The sequence below is a fragment of the Macaca nemestrina genome, chromosome 8 (assembly GCF_043159975.1).
Source record: "Macaca nemestrina isolate mMacNem1 chromosome 8, mMacNem.hap1, whole genome shotgun sequence".
Taxonomy (NCBI): Eukaryota; Metazoa; Chordata; class Mammalia; order Primates; family Cercopithecidae; genus Macaca; species Macaca nemestrina.
Genome location: NC_092132.1, coordinates 153161928 through 153185322, shown reverse-complemented (window position 1 = coordinate 153185322; position 23395 = coordinate 153161928). Strand labels below are relative to the sequence as shown.

At 48.3% G+C, this 23395-nt stretch overlaps 1 protein-coding gene across 8 annotated transcripts in view; it reads left to right on the top strand.

Annotated features, from left to right (window-relative positions):
* LOC105491902 (DLG associated protein 2) overlaps positions 1-23395 on the top strand; it is a 921137-nt gene that overhangs the window by 317202 nt on the left and 580540 nt on the right. The window contains exon 1 of one of the 8 annotated variants that reach the window (XM_024796082.2): positions 9421-13763. The exons of the other annotated variants lie outside the window; for them this stretch is intronic. Coding sequence (XP_024651850.2) covers positions 13730-13763 — 34 coding nt within the window. The 5' untranslated portion in view covers positions 9421-13729. Of the gene's footprint in view, positions 1-9420; positions 13764-23395 lie in introns of those variants that run through there. 8 annotated transcript variants of the gene reach the window in all.

The window sequence follows — 23395 nt, the reverse complement described above, 5'->3', positions numbered from 1 at the left end:
GTTTTCCAGGAAGCATGATAAATTGTAGAAGTTTCGGAATGATATTGATAAGAGATTGTCATGTGTCTGTCATTGACCAGTTACTTCCCGTTGAGGATCCATTCCTATAAAACACATGTGAGGGAAGCATCTTGCAGCGGGCGCCGTCAGTAATGTTTCGATGACGATTGGTGTCTCTGAGCCTCAATTCCACGAGACTTCGTACTCATCGTCTCTCACGTTACGGGGAAAATGTGTAATGAAGTGGCGAGTTTTATGCAAATGGGGGAAATGTGTAATAAAATGGCGAGTTTTATGCAAATATCAATGTTGAGGATGAAGGCCCATTCTACTTCTATAATTTTAATGTCTTCGAAGACACGGACACCACCTTCCTGTGGCTCGCTCAGAGGCTCCCCAGCCATTTTAATGTCTTCGAAGACATGGACACCACCTTCCTGTGGCTCGCTCAGAGGCTCCCCAGCCATTTTAATGTCTTCGAAGACACAGACACCACCTTCCTGTGGCTCGCTCAGAGGCTTCTCAGCCATTTTAATGTCTTCAAAGACACGGGGACCACCTTCCTATGGCTTGCTCAGAGGCTCCCCAGCCACTGCCATCTGGTTAGGGACGTTTGGTCAGCGGCCGCTGGTTGAATGTTTCTTTCTAAACAACCTGTTTAACATCACACGGGAATACAATTTACCCTTCTGTCCTTTATTTGTAAAAACGTATTGTGCTTTCCTCCTGTTAGGTAAATATTGTTTATGTTATAAAAGGTAGGGTGTATACAAAAAGAAAATATTTGGTTATTCCATACTCCTCCACTCTAACCACTATTGACAGTGTGCTGGATTTACTTTCAGGAGAGATATCCTTCCATGAATACAGACCCATGCGTGCGTGGACACAGACACAGGCACATATGAATGGAGGTGCAGACATACATGAACAGAGACGTACAAACACCATGCATAGACACAGACCTATGCACACACGAGTGCAGGCAGTCATACACATGTGCATATGTGCACACATATGTGTAGGCAGTCACGTGTGGATATGTGCACACACATTTGCAGTCACACACGTACATACATGTATGCACATGCACAGGCAGGCAGACATGTGCATATGTACACATGTGGATATGTGTACACACATGCTGTCACACACACGTACATGTACACATGCACGGCAGTCACACACACACGTGTGTTCACAGATGTGCAGGCAGTCACAACCACATATACCTATACTTTCAGAGAACAAACTTTGTATGCCTACAGTTTTAACCAGCTTTTAAGTATTCATTATAAATTGTAAATACAGACAGTCCCCGAATTAACCATGGTTTGACACACAATATTTTGACTTTAGGATGGTTCAAACATGATACAGGTTTAGTAAATGCCATACGAGTGCCCCTCCTCTTCTGTTTTTCACTTTCAGGATAGTACTCAATATTGCATGAGATATCCAACACTTCAGTGTAAAACAGGCTTTGTGCGAGGTGGCTTTTGCCCACTGTAAGCCAACGCGTGTGTTCTGTGCACGTTCAAGCTGGACAAGGCTGAGCCGTGATGTTCTGTGGATTAGGTGTATTAAATGCATTTTTGACTTATGGCATTTTCAGCTCATGATGGGTTTGTTAGGAAGTAACCCCATTATAAGCCAAGGAGCGTCTGTCCCTGACTGCAGGAACTTGGTGTTCTTAGACTACAGGAATTTAATAGCTAATTGCATCCCATGTACATGGGATAATTCTTCCAACCCAGTCTCCTCATCTTGACATTTAGGTAGCTTCCAGTTCATCACACACATAACACATTTTAAAGTATCTTCTCCTTAAACTGCCTGGCTGTTTTCTCAGGAACTAGATTGAAGGGCAGATTCTCAGAAACCTTGAGTCAGGAGGTCTGTAAGGGATGAAAAGGGCCTGAATTTTTTATGTGCTTCCCCATAGATTTTGATGCGGCAGTGTGTGAGGAATGTGTGTGACCTGTGGGCCTTAGAGAGAGGCTGTCACGTGCCTGGTCATTTCTGGGTGGGGGGTCATTTTGTGGTGGGGTCATTTCTGGGTGGGGGGTCATTTGTGGTGGGGTCATTTCTGGGTGGGGGGTCATTTGTGGCGGGGTCATTTCTGGGTGGGGAGTCATTTTGTGGTGGGGTCATTCCATGATGGCCCTCGATGGGGCAGGGCACAAGGGGAGCAGCTTCCTCCTGGGCGATGTCCTCGGCGCCACCTTGAAGCACACCTGCGTGATTTGACTTTATCCCAGAAATTTCTTTTCTCCAGAGGCCTCATTGAAGGGAACCCAGGCTGTCTGGGCCACGTGGATGCAGCAATTTCCAGCAGCACTCACCTGGGAGGGGCACCTGACTTTGTTGTCGCAGATCCGGCTGCAACTTCTCTCCATACAAGATCGTTTTACCCTCAGATGCAAAATGATCCAATACCGTCGGCACAAGGGGAGTGCTGCTGTCACTTCGGAAGCGAAGGCACAGACTGTGTTAGTGTTAATGCCGCTCAGCATGAAGATGACACATGCAGAGCATTTTGTCAAAAAGACACAACAGGGAATTTACACATGCACAACCAGAAATAGACTTTCTACTGTAGAATTTTATCTAATAGAGCATTTTCTGGAGTCTTCAGTGGACTGATTTTGGGATCCACAATAAAGTCACGTCCGGTCCACGTCACAGTTTAGACTCATGGAAGCTGCTTCCTCTCATGCAGCTTCCGCCACACTCAGCACGGTGGCTGTGTGAGGCTGGGGGGGCTTCACCTCTGTCCTATGCCTGCTCAGTCACCTGCCAGGTCTCCTGCCTGGGCCCCTCAGGGCTTAGCTCTACTCCTCTCTAAGTGGATAAGTCGATTGGGAGTCTGCTAGGGGTTTTTTCCTTTCAATTTCAACATGCCATGGGTTCATGAGAGCAAATGAGCTTAAATACGTCATCTATAAGCCTATTCATTTTTAAATTTGACACCAGAGGAATGCCACCTGCCCACATTCTGCCCACAATGGGATGCCCCACAGGGATGCAGAGGGAGAAACCAGGCTCAACACGCCTGCCACCAGCACGCAACTGCCAGCTGCACACCGGCGTGGTTCTCCTGCGCCTGGCATTGCAGCCCCAGAGTGCCTATTGTGGGCACTGAACTCCCGTGTCACGAGGTGGGCCTGGGCCCGGCCACCCTTCCTGGGTCTGCCTCTGACCACCCCTTACCCCCATTCTCATGCATGTAGACAGTTCATACATAGCCCAGTGGGTTTTACCTCATTCAGCTGTTTCTTCCTCCTTTCTACAAATTCAGAGGACTTACTTTACATACAAAACCACGCCAAATGCCATGGGGTCTTTAAAAGCTAAGTAGCCTGTAATCCTGACTCAAAGGCAGTAAGAAAGAAATAATTTTTACAGGTAATGTTAACGCATGGCATCACAGCATACACTGGGAATGGGGAAAGTTGGCTCTAAGGTGTAGAGAAGGCAGTGGGGAGAGGAGGGAGTATAATATTTGGAGGAGTTACTATATTCCAGGCATTGTGTAGGAGGAATCCTCTGATGGGGGCTCATGGGCAGGGTCCCTGGAGAAGGTGGCATTTAGCTTTGGCCTCGAAAGATGGCCAGGGGATCATTAGAGCTTCTATAGGAACAAACCCCGTGGATGTTGCATTGGTCTAGCGGGGGCAGTTTGTTTTTTCGAGTTGGCCTGGTCATTAGAATAACTCATCTGGGTAATACAGGGAGGGGTTTTCTAGGGGCTCGATTATACACACTGACTTGTTTATAACATAATAGAGGCTGGGAGCATTTCTGCAAAATGGCCTATAAAAACACAGGGGCAATGACGGAACCTGTAAGGAGGATGGAACTGGCTGTAATCCATTCCTGTAATTTTCAAACTCATTATTAATCTTCCCCCAAATGTCTAAATAGAGAACCAGGCGATATCCAGGTTAAGCAAATATTCAAGAGAAATGTAAATGTGACCTTCCTTAATTAACAAATTTGCTAACATTTCTCATCACTGCAGAGTTGCTATAGAATGTTCAGCTGCCCCTTGAATTTACATGTGTGTAGAGTAACAAACAAGGAAGCGTATGTAATGCGCTTTGCCGTTTGCAGTTTTGTGATGGAAAAGAGGTGCTGTGCGTTTTGCTCTGTAATTTTGAGTTATTTAAAAGAAATCAAAATAGAAGCATGGATGTCGTGGAGTCGCACCCATCAGATGCAGAGCCTTCTCTCTCCTGGCGACTGGGCCAGTCTATTTGGGCAAATTATTTAACGCTCTCTGACCTCAGGCTTCTAATCTGTAAAATGCCTTCCTCAGAAGACTGTTAACGAAGTTTGGCGTAACATAGAATGAAGTGTTTCCTACACAGGCAGTACAAGTGAGTTCATACCCTGGGAAGGGAAGGAGCTTGTGCAAGCTTGATCTCCACAGAGAAGGAACCAGAAGGACCAGGTGTGTCCCAGTCAGCTCTGTCATCCCAGCCGGCTCTGTCATCCCAGTCAGCTCTGTCATCCCAGCCGGCTCTGTCATCCCAGCCAGCTCTGTCATCCCAGCCGGCTCTGTCATCCCAGCCGGCTCTGTCATCCCAGCCGGCTCTGTCATCCCAGTCGGCTCTGTCATCCCAGCCGGCTCTGTCATCCCAGTCGGCTCTGTCATCCCAGTCGGCTCTGTCATCCCAGCCGGCTGGCAGTCTCTGAGGCCAGGGGGCGGGGGGATTTAAAACCTGGGAAGTGAAATGTGTGCCTGCAGCTGAAGAAGAGACAGACTCGTGAGTGATGAAGATTGACGCAGAAACACACCAAGCAAAGAGGCCCGATAGCCGTGAGGAATTCCGTGGATGTGTACTGTGTGGGGAGACGGGATAATTCCTGGATTTAATTGCAAAGGGCCCCAGTCTTTCTGCTTGACATATTGGGTGCTAGAAGAATGTTGCCATAGCAACCCAGCAAGGAACTGTGGCAGGTTAGCAAGCAGCCAAAAATCATTATAATATTTAAGAACCAAAACTTTAATATTTTATTTTCGTTACCGTCACTGGTTTTCCTTCCTAGCAGAATGGATTCCTGCGCTATTTGTGGGAACCTTTTCTGCAGTGCTTTTAGAGCAAGTACTGTTGAGTTTATATTTTCCAAAAGATTAAAAATGATCCTTTTGATGAATTTCACTTTTGTTTGGGTCTTTCTGTGTAAAGAAATCTGTGGTTAGCAGTACAACAAATGTGTTACACCGGCTTCCTTTTCCTGGTCGGTTTCGACGTGCCCCTGCTGGGTGCTGTCCATCGTCACGAGTGCTGAAACGGGAGCCTCTCAGCCTGTGTGCCGTGCCCGGGGGTTCTGGGAAGCTTCCTATGGATTTTTCCTCTCCTGGTTTGATTACAGGCATGAATACGCACACGCGCACACACGGACACACGCATGTGCATGCACACACACACGCGCGCACATGGTCCATGCATAAAAGTCATTCGCTGTCATGTCTATGCTCAAACCCAATATTAAAACATTTCGTGTCTCTGTTTCAGTGTCTGTATTAAATGGCTTGGACTTTACTCTTGGCTAAAAGCGTCTGAGATTTGTGGTCGCCAATTACTCTTCGGCTTTGTAGGCTCCTATCATGTCAACATAAGTTTTGACAGAAGAGCTGTCATTAAAGTAGTCTAACTTACTGTATATTAGAATATATGATGTTTCTGCAAATACTTATATTTTCGATGTAATTCATTATTAGTATAGAAATTAAATAAAACATGCCCAGTAATTTATCATCCCTCTCTTGAGTTGTGTACCTAGGAATGATCAGATAACAATTGACTGCTTAATTTAAATAAAGAAAAGCAGTATTCTCAGCATGAATTAACATCATTTGGAATGTTTGATTCATGGTTTTTGCATTGTTATAGTGTTATACTATTGCATTGTACAAGATTTTAAAAAACTCTTGGAGACTGAGACTAAATTATTCTCAAACAATCAAATTGTAAGGAAAAACCGTAACTTATCTAAACATTTTTTATTATCAACTGTTTTCATTAATGCTTTGTGTTTGTTTTATAAAAAGCACCAGAACAAAATAATAACAGCCTTCATAGACAGTGGCACACAAAAATAGTTTTTCCTCATGAAGCAATAATTGCATGTAGAAAATTGAATATACTTCTACAGCAAGAAATGTTGAGCCCACATGATCAGAGAACAGTTCCATATTATGACGCACATTTTAGATGTGTATAAGGATCAACTTTCTAAAAAACTTTACCAAGAGTAAAAGCTATGGAATAGACATTTTGTAAAGATGGATACTATGTGTTTTGAGATGACTTTTTCTTAATTGTCCAATTGTGTGATTATGTGATGACATTCTCTAAACATAAAGCCCTTTTGCTGGTGGTTTAGGCCTGATGAGCTCTATTTTAGTGATGAGTGCATTAAGAACTGTAGCTTCAACTTATCAAACTAGCAAATTGATTTTCTGTTTTTCATTTCAAATCAGAGTCATAGTGATTTGGAGTCGTCCGTCCGCTGTAAGTCTCTTCTTCCTGCTCTAAATATTAACGTAGTAAGATATCTAGGTTCCTTATCTATGAATATGTTATGACTTTAACTGGTTTACTGTTTGAGTCAGATAAAATATTTTTCTACTGAAGCTCTGTAGTCATTACTTATAAGAGATTTTACATGTGGACTATTTATTACATGACCCTACTCATATTTTCCATCAAATGTCTAAAGCCAAGGACGCTCGCCTTCTCACTGCTGGACATCTGGATAGGATGCTGGAAACAGCCGTTGGGTAGGCCGTTGGTCACCGTCTTCTAGCTGCTTCACAAAGCAGGCTCTAGAGCTGCAGCCCCTGCCGTAATAGCCCAGGAATCCGCAACCAGTACTGTGGCCATGCTGAGCGTTCACAGCTCATCCCACTGAGGAGGCCTCGCCAGCAGAGGGGCATCTGAGTCAGGCTCATCTGGGCTTGAATCCTGATTCTTACTTCAAGGATTTGTGCACAATATTTAATCTCTATAGATCTCCTCTTCTCAATCTTCAGATGTCAGGGATAATAATACCTGGCCGGCTACAGAAAAGAGTGGTTGCACGGGTTGGATTGCGGTCACCTTGGTGTGCCCTGGGGGATGTTGAGATGCAGGAAGTGGCTCCTTATGGAGGCAGCTCAGGGAGTTGAGAGCAGAGAGGGCTTGGTAGCTCCTAGGTAGCAATATTTCACGACTGAGTAAGCATTGAGCTGTATGACTTCCTCAGGTGATTCAGTGTAACACTGGAGGGTTTTTAGAGAAAAATATAATTCTTGTTTTAGGAAAACATACTGTTTGTTCCTGGTTATAACTTTTGATCAAACAACCTCAGTTGAGTGTGTTGTGTGGAATACTTTTACAAGGGCCTGGTCACGTGGGCCTTTCCACTCGCGGCATCTGTGGCTCCTCTAGAAACTACAGGCATCCTGTAGTTTCACATGACTGTTCGTGCGTGTGGCAGAGGGTGGAATTCCTCTAGCTCTGCGTGTCCTCTGTCCAGGTTTACTTCTGCTTTCTCCTATTATTCCCGTCTCTTTTTCCTAGTTTGTTTATTTACATGTCTTAATTTTGCAACTTTTTTCATGTTTTGGAACTGTGTTTCAAAGAGCCATTCTTTAGTCTCTTGTTTGCTGTAGAACTATTAAAGAAAATTTTATTTTTTCCCCCAAGCCAGCAGGACTCCAACTAATGACTTGCAAAATGTGTGTAATGAAACACGACTCCAGTTGTAAGGTGCCGGGACACTGACACACCCGTGCCAAAATGTGGATTTATACAGGGATGCCGTTAGCACTGTGCTGCCGTCAGCATCAGCTCTGGAGTCAGATTGAGCTGGATTTGAATTCTGACCCTGCCAGGTAATCGCTCCAGAAGTTTCTTAATTTTGATCTCAGTTTCTTGAGTTGTAAAATGGGAATTCCAGCACTTACATCAGACCAGCCGCAATGAGTACATGCAATTGTGCCCCTGAATTTCTAATTGTACCTGGTAGGTAACTCAGTAAATAGCAATTCCCCCTTAATCCTCTGCCTTCATTTTCTAGTGAATACAACCCAAATATGGAGGTGAGAATTTCATAACGATAAATCCCCTCAAAAAGACAGAGACAGACCATGTTTGTCAGTTTTTGTTAAGCCTGAGAACTCACGGACCACCAGAATAATCCACACCCACAGTCTGAGAAACTACTGTGAGATACATATTTTTCTGCATGAAAATGACTTTGAGTTGTAAAAGTATTACTGCAGAGTTTTACCTTTCAAACCTGTGAACCCTTTCAGTGTGAGCATACTTTTTTACCCTAGGACACACAGTTCCCGTGAGATATGCATCTGTTACGACACGTTGAAGTTAGCTGTCTGTGTTACCATAGGTTATTAAGAAACAGGAGCTTTAACACAGGTAAATTTGAATTACATACATTGAAGTTAGCCATCTGTGTTAACAGGTTATTAAGAAACAGGAATTTTAACACAGGTAAATTTGAATTACGTACAGTTCGTGTTAATCCAAACATTCAGATGCTGCATGTATTTTCCATTTTACTAAATCGTTATTCACGTTAGGGTTCTGCATACAAGGCTAAGTCTTTAATTGATGGTTCTTCCCTTCTATGGATATAAATGGCACTGCCTAAGAATTCGGCTGTTCGTTTATTGTCTCTCTCACTTACTGGCTGTGCTATCTCTTGATTTCTTATGTCTATCTATGAAAGAAGATTAGAAACCTCTATTCTGAACACTGGCAAAGTCTTTCTGCAGGATGTAAGCAGGGACCAGGCAAACAAGAAAACCTCCGGTGTCCTTTTCTCTGAATTAGATTTGTTTGCGAACAGCTTGTGGCCTTTCATCTTTGAGAATTGTGACTATGTTCATTGATACTAACACCAGAGGTTAAAATGTGTTACCGAGAGAACAAAAGGGAGATAATCTTTAATTTAATGTAGCAAAACAAAGTACTTGTTGAAGCTTTGATGTTTAAGGCTGGAGAAATAAAAAGAAAGATGTTGAGTTTCTGGCTCTCGTTTTCCAGTTCTTAACTCCTTCATTTTATATTAGGACCCAGAGACATCAAGCTGCATAAAACAAGAAAACTTGTTTTGCTTTATTTGTGGCTCTACCTGAACCTAGGATTTTGGGAAAACATTCTGTGGATAGTCTGCGTCTGGTGAACGTAACAGTTTTGAGAAGAAAAGATGTTACCCCGCCCTGCTGCATCCCCGAGCGCGGATCATGTGGGATTGCATGCGGGTGGATTCCCCCGGGGGCGTGGCCGGCTTGACTGGCAGGGGGTCTGGGGGCGTGGCCGGCTTGACTGGCAGGGGGTCTGGGGGCGTGGCCGGCTTGACTGGCAGTGGGTCTGGGGGCGTGGCCGGCTTGACTGGCAGTGGGTCTGGGGGCGAGGCCGACTTGACTAGCAGTGGGTCTTGATTTCAGCATTTTGCTAAAGACCCTCTTTTGGGACTGAGACGTTGCTTTACAAATAAATAGTCACTCACTTGGCCCTGAGAGAATAAGCCTGAATTTCTGTAGGAACCCAGCACCTGTCACAGCTCTGATGGGCGACCTGACTGCTGCAGGCCACACTCCGCAGTGAGATGCTGTGTGATGTGGGTTCGAAGCTTTGCACAGTCCAGTTCAGTCATCAGTGGAACTCTGAGAGTGGCTTCCAATACTCGCCCATGTACCCATTCTCAGGTCAGCCTCGAGGGGCCATGCAATGACTTAGCTGGCTGATGTGGTTCAGCAATGGGGGAGCACTGTGTTGGCAAAGAGGAGATCAACTTGGAGGGAGCAGGGGGAGCCTGGCTCATCAGGGCTGGTTAAAATCCACATTTATAGCCATCTACCAAGTAGGTCGTTTAACCTGTTGTCATATATGTGGTTGGTAAATTGGAGTTGTGGTTGTCACCTCTTAAGACAGATTGGCCTTGTATTATATGGACAAGCTACAAAGATCAAGCCATCTTAAAAGTGATGTTTGAGGCCCACCCCAGATTATTGGGTTAGGAATCAAGAAACACGTTATGGTGTGACTTCATGTAAGTTCCCTGGCACCTGTGAGTGTTCGTTTCTCTTGATGGCCACACCCACCTGTGTCTACCTCAAAAGACCTAATCAAAACTGGTGTTAGAACCTCGAGGTAGAATGCAATTCAGCCAACCTTTTTTTTAGCATCTCAGGGCTGTACCTTGGGCTGGATGTTGGCTGTAGCAGCGTCTGCTTCTGAGAAGACATAAACAGAGTTCTCCAGGGCTCCCCCATGTGTCCATGAATAAGCCTCAGGCTCTCCCGTGTCTGTGTCCAGTGGGAGTCCTAAAGCCAGCAGCGCTGCTCTCTGCTCTGGGGCTCTGTGACAGCTCTCTTTGGGCCCTGGATCCTCTTGGCTTCAATTACAGAGAGAGGCTCCATCACTGGCTGGGCCTCATCCCCTGCCCACTGACCCCCCGGGGTCCCAGTATACTCCATCCCTGAGGGCCTCCTGGGACCCCTGCATCCCCTGGGCAGGGACTCTCCGTGCCTTCTCCATGGAGGCACAAGGGGTGGCATATTCCTTAGGAGCACAGCTCTGGAGCTGCACTCCTGAGCCCAAAGTCTTGGGCTCCTCTCTCAGTTCTGTGCCTCAGTTTCTCCCTCCGTGAGACCCTAGGAACTCCAGCCTCAGGGGCTGTGGAAGGATTGAACGAGCAGTGCACGTGGTGTGTGGCGAGTGTGGGCTGTTCAGTGCCTGTTGCCTCCCCTCCATTAGTCTGTGAGCTGGTGTGTGGCAAGTGTGGGCTGTTCAGTGCCTGTTGCCTCCTCTCCATTAGGCTCTGAGCTTCTCCCCTCCATTAGGCTGTGAGCTAGTGTGTGGTGAGTGTGGGCTGTTCAGTGCCTGTTGCCTCCCCTCTGTTAGGCTGTGAGCTTCTCCCCTCCATTAGGCTGTGAGCTCCCCAGAGGCAGTGGTGTGTTCATGGCTTTTGGTCTGGTTTGCTCCCTCCTGTGTCCCTACCACGTCACCAATGCCTAGTGAATGCTTGTGGGTAGATATGCTGTGGTCAGCCTCCTTGGACCAAGGCCTCCTCTTTCCTGTGGGAAGGCTGAGGTGGGTGAGGCAGGTGAGGTAATTTCATGTGTGTGCGGGCACAGTGGTGACCACAGGAAACGCCAGGACAGATGGAGACAGGCCCCTTGGGAAGGCAGTTGGGCTGTGGGACGACCGTATGGGGCAGTACAGAGAGCCAGGGGTGGCCACAATGCAAATTGCCATTCCATGTGGCCCTGGGGCGTGGATCAGGGGTAGTAACAGCTGGTGGTTTTGAGGTATGAGTGGGCTCTAGAGAGCCAGAAAAGTGGTAGCAAGGACGTCTTGACAGCAAGCAAGTGGTTGCCGGGATGGCTGGGTGAGCTGGAAGCGGAATCTCAGGACGTGAGCCTGGGGCTTTGAGTTCCTCCGCAGGGTCAGATGCGAGCTGTTTCCAGCGTCAGATGTGAACCATGGAGTGGGTGCTTGGAAAAGCCTCAGGGTGTGCGTGGCTGCATCCTTTTCCCGTGGCCGCTGTCATGTGACCACAGACTGGGTGGCTGAAGGTGACAGAAATGTACTTTCTCGCAGTTCTGGAGTCCAGAAGCCTGAAACCAAGGTGTCGGCAGGGTGGGCTCCCTCTGGAGGCCCTGAGGGCTTTGGTTCCATCTTTGGTCCCTCTGCTGTGTCCTTGCTGTTCCAGGCCCGGGGAAGCGCATCACCACCCCCTGCCCCTGCTTCACACGGCCGCCTCTCTCTGTGGGTCTCTGTGTCCTGAGCGTCTCTTCTTAAAAGGATGCCTATCATCAGATTTAGGGCCTGCTCTAAATCCAGGATGACCGCGCCTCAAGATCCTTAATTAATCACATCTGTAAAGACCCCATTCCCGAATAAGATCCCATTCTGAAGATCTGAGTGGCCCTGCATTGTGGGATATGCTGTTCATCCCGTTACTCCTGGTGACGGTAATGTCCTCAGTGATGACAGCCCCATATTTCAGGGCATCTTGTGGCCACCTTTACCTCAGAGGGGAGCCTGCAGGGTCCACGTCCTGGCCTCCCTGTGTGCCTGGGATGGGGCAGGAGGCCACAGCTGGGGCAGCCTGGGGTGCTGGTGAGGAAGAGGAGGTGGGCTCTGCCCCCTCACAGTCAAGGCATCTGAGGGAAAGGAGACTTACTTGTGTTCCGAGTGTGTCTCCCGGCCTTCAAGGTGTTGATATTTTGACGTTGTGTAATAAACACAGAACTGTGGATATTTCTCTATGTTGGGCAACCATGGCAATTCCCCTGGTGGGCAGAGGAGCAAATTCCCTGATGCACCCTCCACCTTTCCAGCATGAAGAACCCTCCGCCAGGTCTGTTTTCCAGGAAGATTCTCCTCTGATTTGGTCTGTGGACCTGGCGCTGTGCGTCGCCAGCCAGCCTTGTTCACGGTGAGCCATTCGGTGGAATCACCGCCCGTTCCAAGTGAACTCTTTGGGTCACTGGAATAGTTGAGGGGAAATGTTAGAAGATTTTATGATGAAAATATGCCAGAACACCTGCCTTGCTGTCTCCAGCGTGGGCCCGACTGTGGTTTCTACCACCAGCTTTCTTTGTAGGCTTGGGCAGTGGAAGCTGAGGTGTGTGCAGAAGTGAATCCCAGCTCATCGTCTCTTCCATGTGTTTACGGAGGGAAAACCGCTGCTGCCGGTTAGAATTTGCAGTTAGAACTCCGCCACCCGTGAGTTGTGGAAGGATCGTGTCACCCCTTCTCATCTGCATCCCCCGCTCCAGCCGTGTGTTTTACGGGATAAGACCTGTGTGGACTCGGGGGGAGCAGAGCTGGAGTCTCGCTACTTCCAAGAAGAGCAGCAGCAAAAAGGCCCCAAACTGTCGCTGCCACAGAGAGTCCCTGTGGTGTTTCCCAGGGAGCGGGGGCCCGCGTGGGCGGCAGGTTGTGCTGCAGATGCAGCGAGCTCCAAACTGCTTCCCTTCCCTCTCCCTCCCTGGTGAGGACTTTCTTGGAGGTTGCACTGAGCCATTTCCATGAAGGGCTTTCCTCCTCCTCTGGAACTTTTCAGACACCAGGGAGCACGAGACCGGGAGGAGCTGCTCTGTGCGGACGGGGCCCTCCGAGCACCCTGCCCACTCACTCTTATAAAGACCCGTGTCGTCAGCACGGTGACGCTCCCTAGGAAGTTGCCCATTTATGGCTACTAGAGCGAATGATATCATCACAATAGGTGGCTCCTGTCTAAATAGGGATCATTTGTGAAATGAGATTATAGACATTTATCTGAAAAAAAAAAAAAAAAAACAGGAGGTAGAGGCACCTGCTTTCTGTAATTGATATCCTGGGGGAGAGCAGTGCGCGGTAATTAAGGCGTCCATCTCCATGGCTAACTCTGTTACGAGAAAGGAGCTCGCCTCTCCTGCTCTGCACCAGGCAGCCCCCACATCCACATGGAGTCGACTCCAGATCCATGTTTTCTATTATGCTTGACTATATGGGCCATGCATCGCAGTCCTGTGCCTGCCACGCTGCTGCAGTGCCTGGTTTGCAGAGCTCCGTGGCAGCCTGGTCCAGGCTGTGGCTGACTGGAGCCTCGGAGGCACGCTCCGTCGTCTTGGCCTGCTTCTCTTGCAAGGATGTGCAAGCTTCCCTGAGTGCAGGTCTCCCCGTCCGCCCAGACGCCTCCTGCACTCGGCGTTTGGATGCTGCAGACGGAGCGGCAGGAGGCTCTCCTCGGTAAGTCAAGGATGACTCATTTCTGACTTTCTGTACCTGGAACATCTACTTCGCTGGTGCGGTGGCATCAGGTAGACAGTGACCAGCTGGTAGCACTCAACTAGTTAATCCCGATAGCTGCTTTCCCTCCATACTTGGCAGCATGTTTTTCCCTTGCCCTCCTCCCTCCTGGCTGCAGGTCGTGCCTTTCTTATAAGTAAAGCACTCATCTCTTGATAGACGTTGTGATAGCAGCTGGGGGTGGGGGGGACTAGGATGACTGCAATCCAGGGAGCATCTTAATTGCCAGAAAGCTTTGGGGGAAAAGCTCTTGTACAGCAGCCCAGAACTATGGTGCTGTAATTCTAAGGAGACAAGTTCAGTCTTCAGTTAACCATTATTCCAATAATCACCGAATACCGGAGCAATTTGTAATGCAGGAGCTGTTCCAGCTTATTCTCCGTTTGCTATAGCAAAGATGCAGCAGCCGGGCTGCTGATTTCAGTACTCCTTTGGGAATGAGTAAATCCAGGGACCTGCAGCTATTAAGACCTGTGTTTTTCTATGCAAGCAATGGAGAGAGAAGCCTGTGGAGACGGCTTCTTTTGTAATGCCGAGTACAGTGAAAGACTGGGTGCTTCTTATCAGCCGCATCAAATAGGATAAAAAGAAAAGGGGGAAGATGTTTGACTGAGATGCCACAAAGTGCTGCCATATATTTGTCATTAAGACCAACAACCTCTTCAAAAGCAGAGATTCCAAGATTTAGCTGACCGAGCGGACTGTCCTCTGTTCTGTCTGAAGAGACAGGTTTTAAGTGTGATGGGAATTGCTGAGATTTTAGAGGAAAAGTGCTTCCGAGTGCACACATTTTGACGAGGGTCTCTGCGATCCCCGAGGTCTCGGGGTTATACCATCCACAAAGGGCTTTAGCAGTGGGGAACTTTGTAACAAGTGACTGGCACCTGCACAGTCCACAGGATGATGGTCAAGTGTGTTTTGGGAGGGTTTTTCTTTTCATGCTTCTTGCCTTACTATGCTGACATTTTTTTTTTTTTTTTTTTTTTGCTCTTGCTTTACCTCATGCAAAAATATGCACCTCTTTAAATGGTATTGTCTAGCCTCTTTCTGATGTAATAGAATGTCAGTAAAAGCATGTACTAGCTTAGGCGTCTAGGTGATTGCTAGCTTTAAAAGTTCCTATAAATGACCAAAATATCTTACATTAAAATGTTATACTCTGTACAGGACTGAGCGTGGCCAATAGGAAGCTGTTATTGGTTTGTCCATATTTAGGTGGGTATCGACTATTTCATTCATAATTTTGTTCCCAGAGCTCGGTGCCTCTCCACACAGAGGTCTAGTGTTAAAATGGTCTGTTGTGGCCTTTAATTTGCTCATGAAACAGAGCAAGTCAGTGGGACGCTCTCCAGCTTGGTGAATCACGCTTGCTGTTTAGCAACAAGTGCCGGCCTCCGCAGCCAGGGTCGTCTGTCGCTCAGGCCATTCATACATTCATACGCAGGATGACACGGTTCTCCGGAAGAGCAGTTAGGAGACGCCAGCCTCTCACAGGGTTTGTGGCCCAGGGCAGAGAGGTTCACTGGGAGCAGCTGCAGCTGTGGGAAAGCTTTAGCTCCTGGGGACAGTCCAATGGCTGGTGGGGCGATGAGGGACTATTTTACTAAGTTTAATTCTTGCTCCCAATTTGCAGCAGTTACTCAACAGTAAGTACTTGCAAGTAATGAATGTTGCTTTTTTAAACCAAGTCAGTGTATGTATGGTTAAAACAAAACTGGATAACCAGAAAATAAGTGGTGTGTGTATACAGTGTTCAAATTGGAAAAATGTAGTTGCAAGAGGTACACGCAATTCCTCAAATATGTCCGGAACCCGGTTTTTACAACCAAACCAGGGTGCTGTTTGGGGATGTTGTATATTAGACAGATATGCAACAAATGTGATTTCACCAGTATTAATAACTTCAAACCAAATGCATTAATAACTTCAAACCAGCATTAATAACTTCAAACCAAATGCATTAATAACTTCAAACCAGCATTAATAACATCCACTCGCATGTTATTTTACCAACATTAATAACTTCCACACCACCTGCAGTTGTTGTTTTCTAAAGCAATATCTGTTTTATATAAACACTATTTAATTTGATGGCTTTCTTTTTTCTTCAACAAGGAAGTCTTCAGTAAATTTGACATTCTCTAAAATATTCGCCGTCAACACAGGCTGAATATGACCTCTCCACGTAGTCAGCACATAAAAATTAAGCTCTGCCAATTATATATAACATTTTAAGCCAGTATTTCCTCTCTCCTTTTGTTCTGCTGTATGCGGCAGAGGGACAAATGCTCACTCGGAAGACGAGGCTGGTCCGTGATACCACCCCCTCCACCCTGACACGTGCACACCCGGCCCCCCCGACACCTAATGTGGAGAATCCTTTAAGGAACAATGAAGGGGGGAACGTGGAAGGGGTTGTGGTATCATGGGGGGTGTAGAAAGGTGGTTTGAAAGGCGTGCTGTGCACTCACAGTTTATTGCTGTGTGAGTCTGGAGATACAGCCAGACACCTCCACACAGCGGCCGTTTCCCACCCACCAAACTGCATGCCCAGGGGATTTCTGAGAAAATACGTCTCCACGCGCCAGGGCGCCTGCCTTTATTCACTCTCTCAGTTTAAAACACAGAGTTATTCACCCCTGAGCTTCCGCGCGCACAGCCCAGCGTTCACTGAAGCTGTGTCTAAACCTCTGACTCAGGAAGGTCTTTTCAAAGATACAGCTGTTGCCAGAAATTTGATTATCGGGTCGTTATTTATTCATGATTATTTCAAGGTAACAACTGGTAGTAAAATTAGCATTTTTCATATGACTAACATCAAGAAAAACGTCATCACATTTTCATTTAGAGAACAGTTATTGTGGAATTACTTTTCTGACCACACGTCTTTGTTAAAACAGCTCTGTGTTCAGTAGAGATTGAAAGCAGCATATTCACACTGGAGTGGACAGTTTCTGACTCTTATCACACAACACGGAGCGTTTCGCTTTTAACTCCGTGGATGGGGAGTACAACATACTCTAAACCACTGGCCTCTGCGAAATGCAGCTGTGTGCCTTAAGAATGACATTGTTTATAATGAAATGTTTAACAGATGCCCGTGTGCTTCCTTTCTTACGGGATCATCAGAGACTTTCATGCTTGTCTTCCTTCCGATTCGATACTCTCCTGAGATTTATCTGTGCCGAACGTCTGCACTTCTGGTTGTCCCATTTAAGTGCATCGTTTGTTCCTCGTGGGGACAGTTCAGAGGCAGAATCCTGACTGCCAAAGCCCCCGAACAGTTCTGTAGGATGGTCTGTCCGTGGGGATGGCCTGGGTCCCAGGAATTCCAGGAAATCTTTCCGAGCTATTTGCTCTCAAGTTGTCATTCTCCTGCATGGTCTGTGGGCAAAATGCTCTGGGGCTGACTTGAGTCTCAGGAGCCCTCAGAGGAGAGGCCACCGAGCTGGACCCTGTCCAACCTGAGTGTGGCCATGCCGTGGTGGTGTCCAGGCTGTGTAGTCGCTGGGGCTGGAGTCTGCTCGCTGGATGCGGGGCAGGTCCGAGCGAGGACAATTCCCCATCATGGGCAGGTCTGGGCGAGGAGGGCAGCTCCCCACCACTGCCCTGTCTTTGTCCTCGGCCTCCGCACGCAGCACCTCCATTCCTGCTGTCTGGACGGCCAAGCTGTGCTTGTCGAGGGCAGGTCTTCATGGTGAAAAGGACCCTGACAGGACGTGGGAGAGCTGGGACCCAGCACAGTCTCAGTCCTGTTTTCCTCTCAAGTCACCGTCAGAGCCCACAGCACCCCTTGCCTTGGACCTCAGGGGCTTCCTGGTTGCAGCAGGCGGCCCATGGCTTTTGCCGCATCCCCAGCCGAGGCTGTCCGGGGCCACCCCGCTGCCGGGCTCTGCCTGGTGGTGTCTGGTTTGTTGCCGAGAGGGGTTGGTCTCCTTCCCTCCTTCAGGTTCCATCTAATCCCAGGTGGGTGGGTGGCTCTGACCCAGCCTCTCCCCGCAGCCCGTCTGTGGTCTTCACATCCTTCTGTGACCAGGGCTGTGACCACGTTGCCACGCACCCCGTACCTCACGCTGCTGGCCCAGATCCAGGCCCCTTCTGACCTCCGGTTCCTGGGCTTCCTCACTGTTCTTCAAGGAGAGACTGAGAAGGCTGAAGGGTGGTGCTGGGTGTTCTCTGGTCAGGAGGTTCTAGACTCCTAGTGCTTTTGCTTTGGGTGTTCTGATCTGTTGGTGTTCCTGCTATGGTGCCTGCCCAGCAGGGGCCCTGCCTGTAGGAGCAGCACCTGCCTGGGAAGCTGCAGGCTCCTAAGTAGACTGGGGAGGTCAGAGGCTTGCTGGGAGGCAGCCGCGCTGAGGAAGCCCGTATGGGAATCGTGTCCCAGCTGTGCCTTCCTCCACACAGGGCCACGCCCGGCCCACGCACGCCTGGGCAACTATTTTCACGCTCATTTTCCAGATAGGAAAACTGAGACTCGGGTGGTTGAGTGACCTGTGTGTGTGTGTGTGTGTGTGTGTGAGAGAGACTTAATATTTTTAGCACAGTTTTAGGTAACCAGCAAAATTAAGTGGAAAGCACATAGTTCCCATATGCCCCCCGCCCCACCCACGCCGTCCCTCATGACCCGGTCCCCTCCAGAGTGGTGCATTTACTGCAGCTGATGAGCCAGCAAGACACGTCGTCCTCACCCGGAGTCCGTAGTTCACCTCAGCTCACTCTTGGAGTTGTAATTCCATAGGTCTGGGCAGGTGTGTGATGACACACATCCCCCGTCACAGCAGCACACTGAGGAGTTTCTCTGTCCTGAAAATCCCCTCTGCTCTGCCCACTCCTCCCTCCCTCCTCGTGAGCCCTTGGCAAACATAGGACCATTGACTGTCTCCACAGTTTTGCCTTTTCCAGAACAGCGTTTATTTCATGGGAACCGAGTGCACAGCCTTTTCAAATGGGCTTCGTGCACTTTGTGACGTGCATTTAAGGTGCCTTCGTGTCTTTTCCTGGCTTCATTGCTCATTTCTTTTTAGCACTGTGTGCTGTTCCGCTGTCTGAATGCTCATAGTTTATCTGTTCACTTACGAAGGGCACCTCAGTTGCTTCTGAGTTTGGGGAATGATGAATGAAGCTGCCACAAACATGGGCCCCTCCCAAAGTGCTTTCCTGTGAGTGTTCCCAGGGAGACCTCATGGGGGCTTTCTCCAGCCCATCCTCTTCCTGAGCTTATTTGTCAAGAAGATGCTTCAAGAGTGAGGGTTTTTGCATAAGAAAGGGAATCTGCGGCCTGGGCAGCCCCTGGGGCTGGGCTCAGGACAGGTTCTGTGCCTGGCATTTGACCTCTGTGGGACCCAGTCCTTGAAAGACTCACAGGAATGTGCCTAATGGAAATCCAGTCCCAGTAACAAGAACAAACCTTAAAAATCCCCGGCTGAAGTTGGCGGACAGCGCTGCCCTGTGCTGGACGCACATTTGTACAAGAACAAACGTTAAAAATCCCCGCCTGAAGTTGGCGGACAGCGCTGCCCTGCGCTGGACACACGTTTGTTGCAGCTGATGCGGCAGCAGCATTCTTAGTCGCTGGAAGAGTGATGCGGACTCTGGGCAAATATTTGTGGAGGAGAGACTGGGCCCCAAATTGTGTTTGCTAAGGCAGTCTTGTTTAAACTGAAAAGATGGGGCTGGCGGGCAGGGAAGTGGGAGAGGCAGTGGGGGCCACTGGCTGGGCCGGACAGAGCTGGGGCCCATGGACAGGTCGCGAGGACGCCGGGTGTCACAGGAGGACAGGCCGGCTTCTCCCAGGACCCGGACCCTCTGCACCCTCCTGTCCTCTCAGCCCTTAAGGTCAACTGTAACATTTTTAGAATGTTACAAAAAGAAGGCTCAGCAACCCCAGGACTTGAATTTTTGCTTTTTGGACATAATGGTTTCTAGGGAGAGCAGCGGGACCTGCACATCCGAGGGTCAGAGCCTTACTGTCCCTTCACTGTGGAAATTCTCATGGCTCCCACCTCGGTTGTCTTGTGTTTTGCTTAAAAATAGCACCATTAATGTATAATAATATATACTCCTATGAGTCCCATATTTAATATGATATTACAATGCTGTACCTATGATAAAAGTTCCTGGTGCTCGCCAAATGCAGAGTGCTGGGCTGAGGGCTTGGAATTCAGCATCACGTTTGGATTCCACGACAAGATGAGGTAGAACCACAATGCGTGTCTTGTGGAGGAGGATGCTGTGAGGGCCTGTGGCTGCCTCACGTCTGCGGAGGAGGCCAGGTGCCAAGCTAGAGAGGCCTCAGTTTCCCCTCCCGTCCTCCTTTTGCCAGACTGAACTCCCTCCCCAAAGCTGCGTCAGAGGACAGAGGGAAGGGATTTTAGATCAAAGTACATTAAACACACATTTAGCTTTGGAAATGTTTTGTTCTTGGACTTAAAAGTATGTCTTTCTGGCACTGTGAACATTCAGACATTGTTTTCTCAAATCACGACGCTACTTCCTGAAAACCTCCACTTTAGGAAAACCCGAGACGGTTCTGGGGCGTCCTGTTCCCCTCTTTGCTCTTTGCTCTTTGATGTGAGCTGATGTGTAGACTCAGCCAGTCCTCTCCTGCCTCCTTTCCTGAGTTCTGTGTTGTCTGAAATGGGAGAAGGAGATCTTGTTTCATGGGGTGGGTTCAGGGCAGCTGGGAGAGGCCACAGCGGGGCCTTGGGCAGAGAAGAGGCCCCGTGTCCCGGATGCCTGGTGAGCAGCGGCTGACATGGGCTTACCCTGCCAGAGCCCAGTAGATCTCATGGTTCCTGAGGGAGGTGTGTGGATTTCACATACAGTTTTAGAAATGTTCTTGCCTCTGCCATTTATAACATCAACATGCAACCCCAAAATGTGTCGTGGAAACATGTGCAAGTCAAACACATGTCCCTGGGCTTTGAACTTTCTCACAAGTAAGAGGGGATTTCCGCACTGTCCAATGTCTACTCGTGTTCCAAACAGACAGTTTGAAAGGTGCAGCTTTCACATATATACACATATGTGAAAAGTGTGAGTGTGTCTGTTTAGACACACACACACACACACACACACACACACACACACCCCTCCCTCCTTACAGAAAAGACCGTGGGGAAAGTTAGCCTTCAAAACTGTTTTCCCTCAGCTAGTATTTGGAGTGAATGAATGAATGTTCACAGGAAAAAGGATGCACTGGCTTTTCCTCGTAGAGAGGCGGTTCTGAGCTGGGCTGTGGTTGTTCCGACTCGCCCCTCACGCTCACTTTCCAGACTCCACAATTGCAGATGAGCACTGAGCAGCATTGGCTCCAGGATCAGGAGGCAGAGGGGAAGCCCCTCAAGATTCAGCCTGTGTGCTGATGGCTGCTTTTCCAAATCAGAAGGGGCGTTTTAGCAAACAGCCTGCTGTAGATGAGGTTACTACATGCTGTAGATGTAGCACTGGCACCTCACTGAGCAGAATGAGGGTCCTGTGTTTCGGGGGCGACCTGGGCCTCTCTCTCCTGGTCTCCTGCCGCTGACTGCTCCTCCCACGGATTCGCAGCTGACAGCAGCCCAGCTGCCGAGCGGAAGCCGAGGAGGAGAGGATGGTGAGTGGTGCTTTCCAGTTTTAGCTTTTGTGTGATGATAAAAACTGTACTTCTAGAGTAACCCGGCATTAAGCTAGAATCCACTTGTCACCTTTTACTTGTGGGTGAGAGGAATAACCACCACTTTCCACAGTGTCTGAAATAACCACTTCGGCTGCCTCCACGGTGCTTCACTTTCAAGGGTGGCTTCCTGGGTGACACCCCTCCCTCCTCCATCACCACCCTGGACAATGTGCAGTCTCTCCTGGGGGGCGGGGGGTGTGCTGGCCTAGGCTGGGGCAACTGTCCTCAGCTGCCAGTCAGCATAACACTTGCTCCTGCGCGTCCCAGTGCCAGACAGGATCCAGAATCCCCTTCTTATCATGTGCCTTTCACAAAACAGCACTAGCCTCATTCTTTCCATTTTCTATTTTCTGTGTCTAATTTTTTTCCATATCCGTTTTCCACCTGGTTCATTCAGTGATCCTGATTTTCAGCCTTATTTTTTTAAGGATTTGTGAATACTGTACAACTTATTAGGATAGCGGTGGAATACTGGCTCCAAGGATGCAATTTCGATTTATTTTCCTAATATGTGTGTATAGATAAATGTCAGCGAAGTGAATATGTGTGTGTCAGAAAAAGAAATATCCTTAGTCACCTGGTTATTTAGTCAAACATTTAAAAAGTGACATGGCCTTCTGCCCAGGCCCTGGAAGCTGTAGGAGGCTCCCTGGCCTGTGAGTTTAGGGAACTTGTGTCAGTCTGGTTGAGTGGGTGGTTTGGGTGCAGTGCTGGCTGTATGTGGTTTCTTGTCAGTGTGCTGGACATTGGCCGGCCAGCACTGCCTGGGCCTTGAAGGCGGAAGTGGCTGCAGACACCACTTGGATCACGGAGTGGATGATCTTTGGCTCCCTCCTGCCATGAAGTCATGCTTGGAGTTAGTCACATCACCCACCACCGTCAGGGCACACAGCGGAGGAGGTGCATGTTTGTTGCAGTTGCAGAAAAATTGGTGACATCGAGAGACAATCCCCCAGGGACTGTGAGGGGACCGGGAACCTCCTGATTGATGGTGTTCAGATGCAGTGCACTCTCTCCAGCTTTTCACTTCCATCGGTGATGGTGGAGGTTGTAATAACAGTTTGGAAAGTAAAAGCTTCCTATTCATTAATTCTTCATCCATATAATTCATAAATCTTGGTTCTCGCATGTGATCATCCAATGAAGATTTGATGAGTTTGATTTGTTGAAGTCTTTACTGGGTGTCCTCCAACGTTAAGAATGTGCTTGGAGACTTGAAATGCAGAGTCCTCATTTGCGTTATCCTGGAGAACTTGACGCGTGTTTGATTTCACCGCAGTGCTTCTCCCCGCCGTAGTGCAGGCACCTGGCAGGGTGGCACAGCCTGGCTTGTGGCTGTTCCCGAGAGCACTGGGTGTGTGTTCAATGAAGGTGCTGGTGGGTTTGACCTTGCCATCCTTTCAAAACAGATCAAGCAGGTCTGTTCACCATCATGCTCTCCTGGAGAAGATGTGCTTCTTATTAAAAATACATCAGCTGCACACAGCGCTTTACACTGGCAGGTTTTGTTTAGGGCAGAGAATGACACTTTCTGTTTAGCCAGCGTTTATTAGGCGCATACCTTAGATGGAAGACGAGGGCTGCTGTGGAGCTCCACCGCCGGGAAGGTTTCGGGGAGGCTGCGTGTGCCTGGGGACCCTACGCCGCTAGGATTTCTCCCTGCTAGCTGAGATGGAATCCGCGGTTACTGTATTAACTTAATTAGGGAGTTCTTATGTGACGCATTAGGATTTTTAGCTTTATCCCACTAATTATCACTCCCCATTTGTACCTCTCATTTGTACCTCTGATCTTACGTTGTCACAATCATTATAGCACTGTACTTTACCCAAGAGAAAAAAAACCCACAGTTGAAGTCAGTCTCGTAGCTGTTATTTTGAGTTGAGGCAGGATCTGGCTTCCAGTCTGTCTTCCA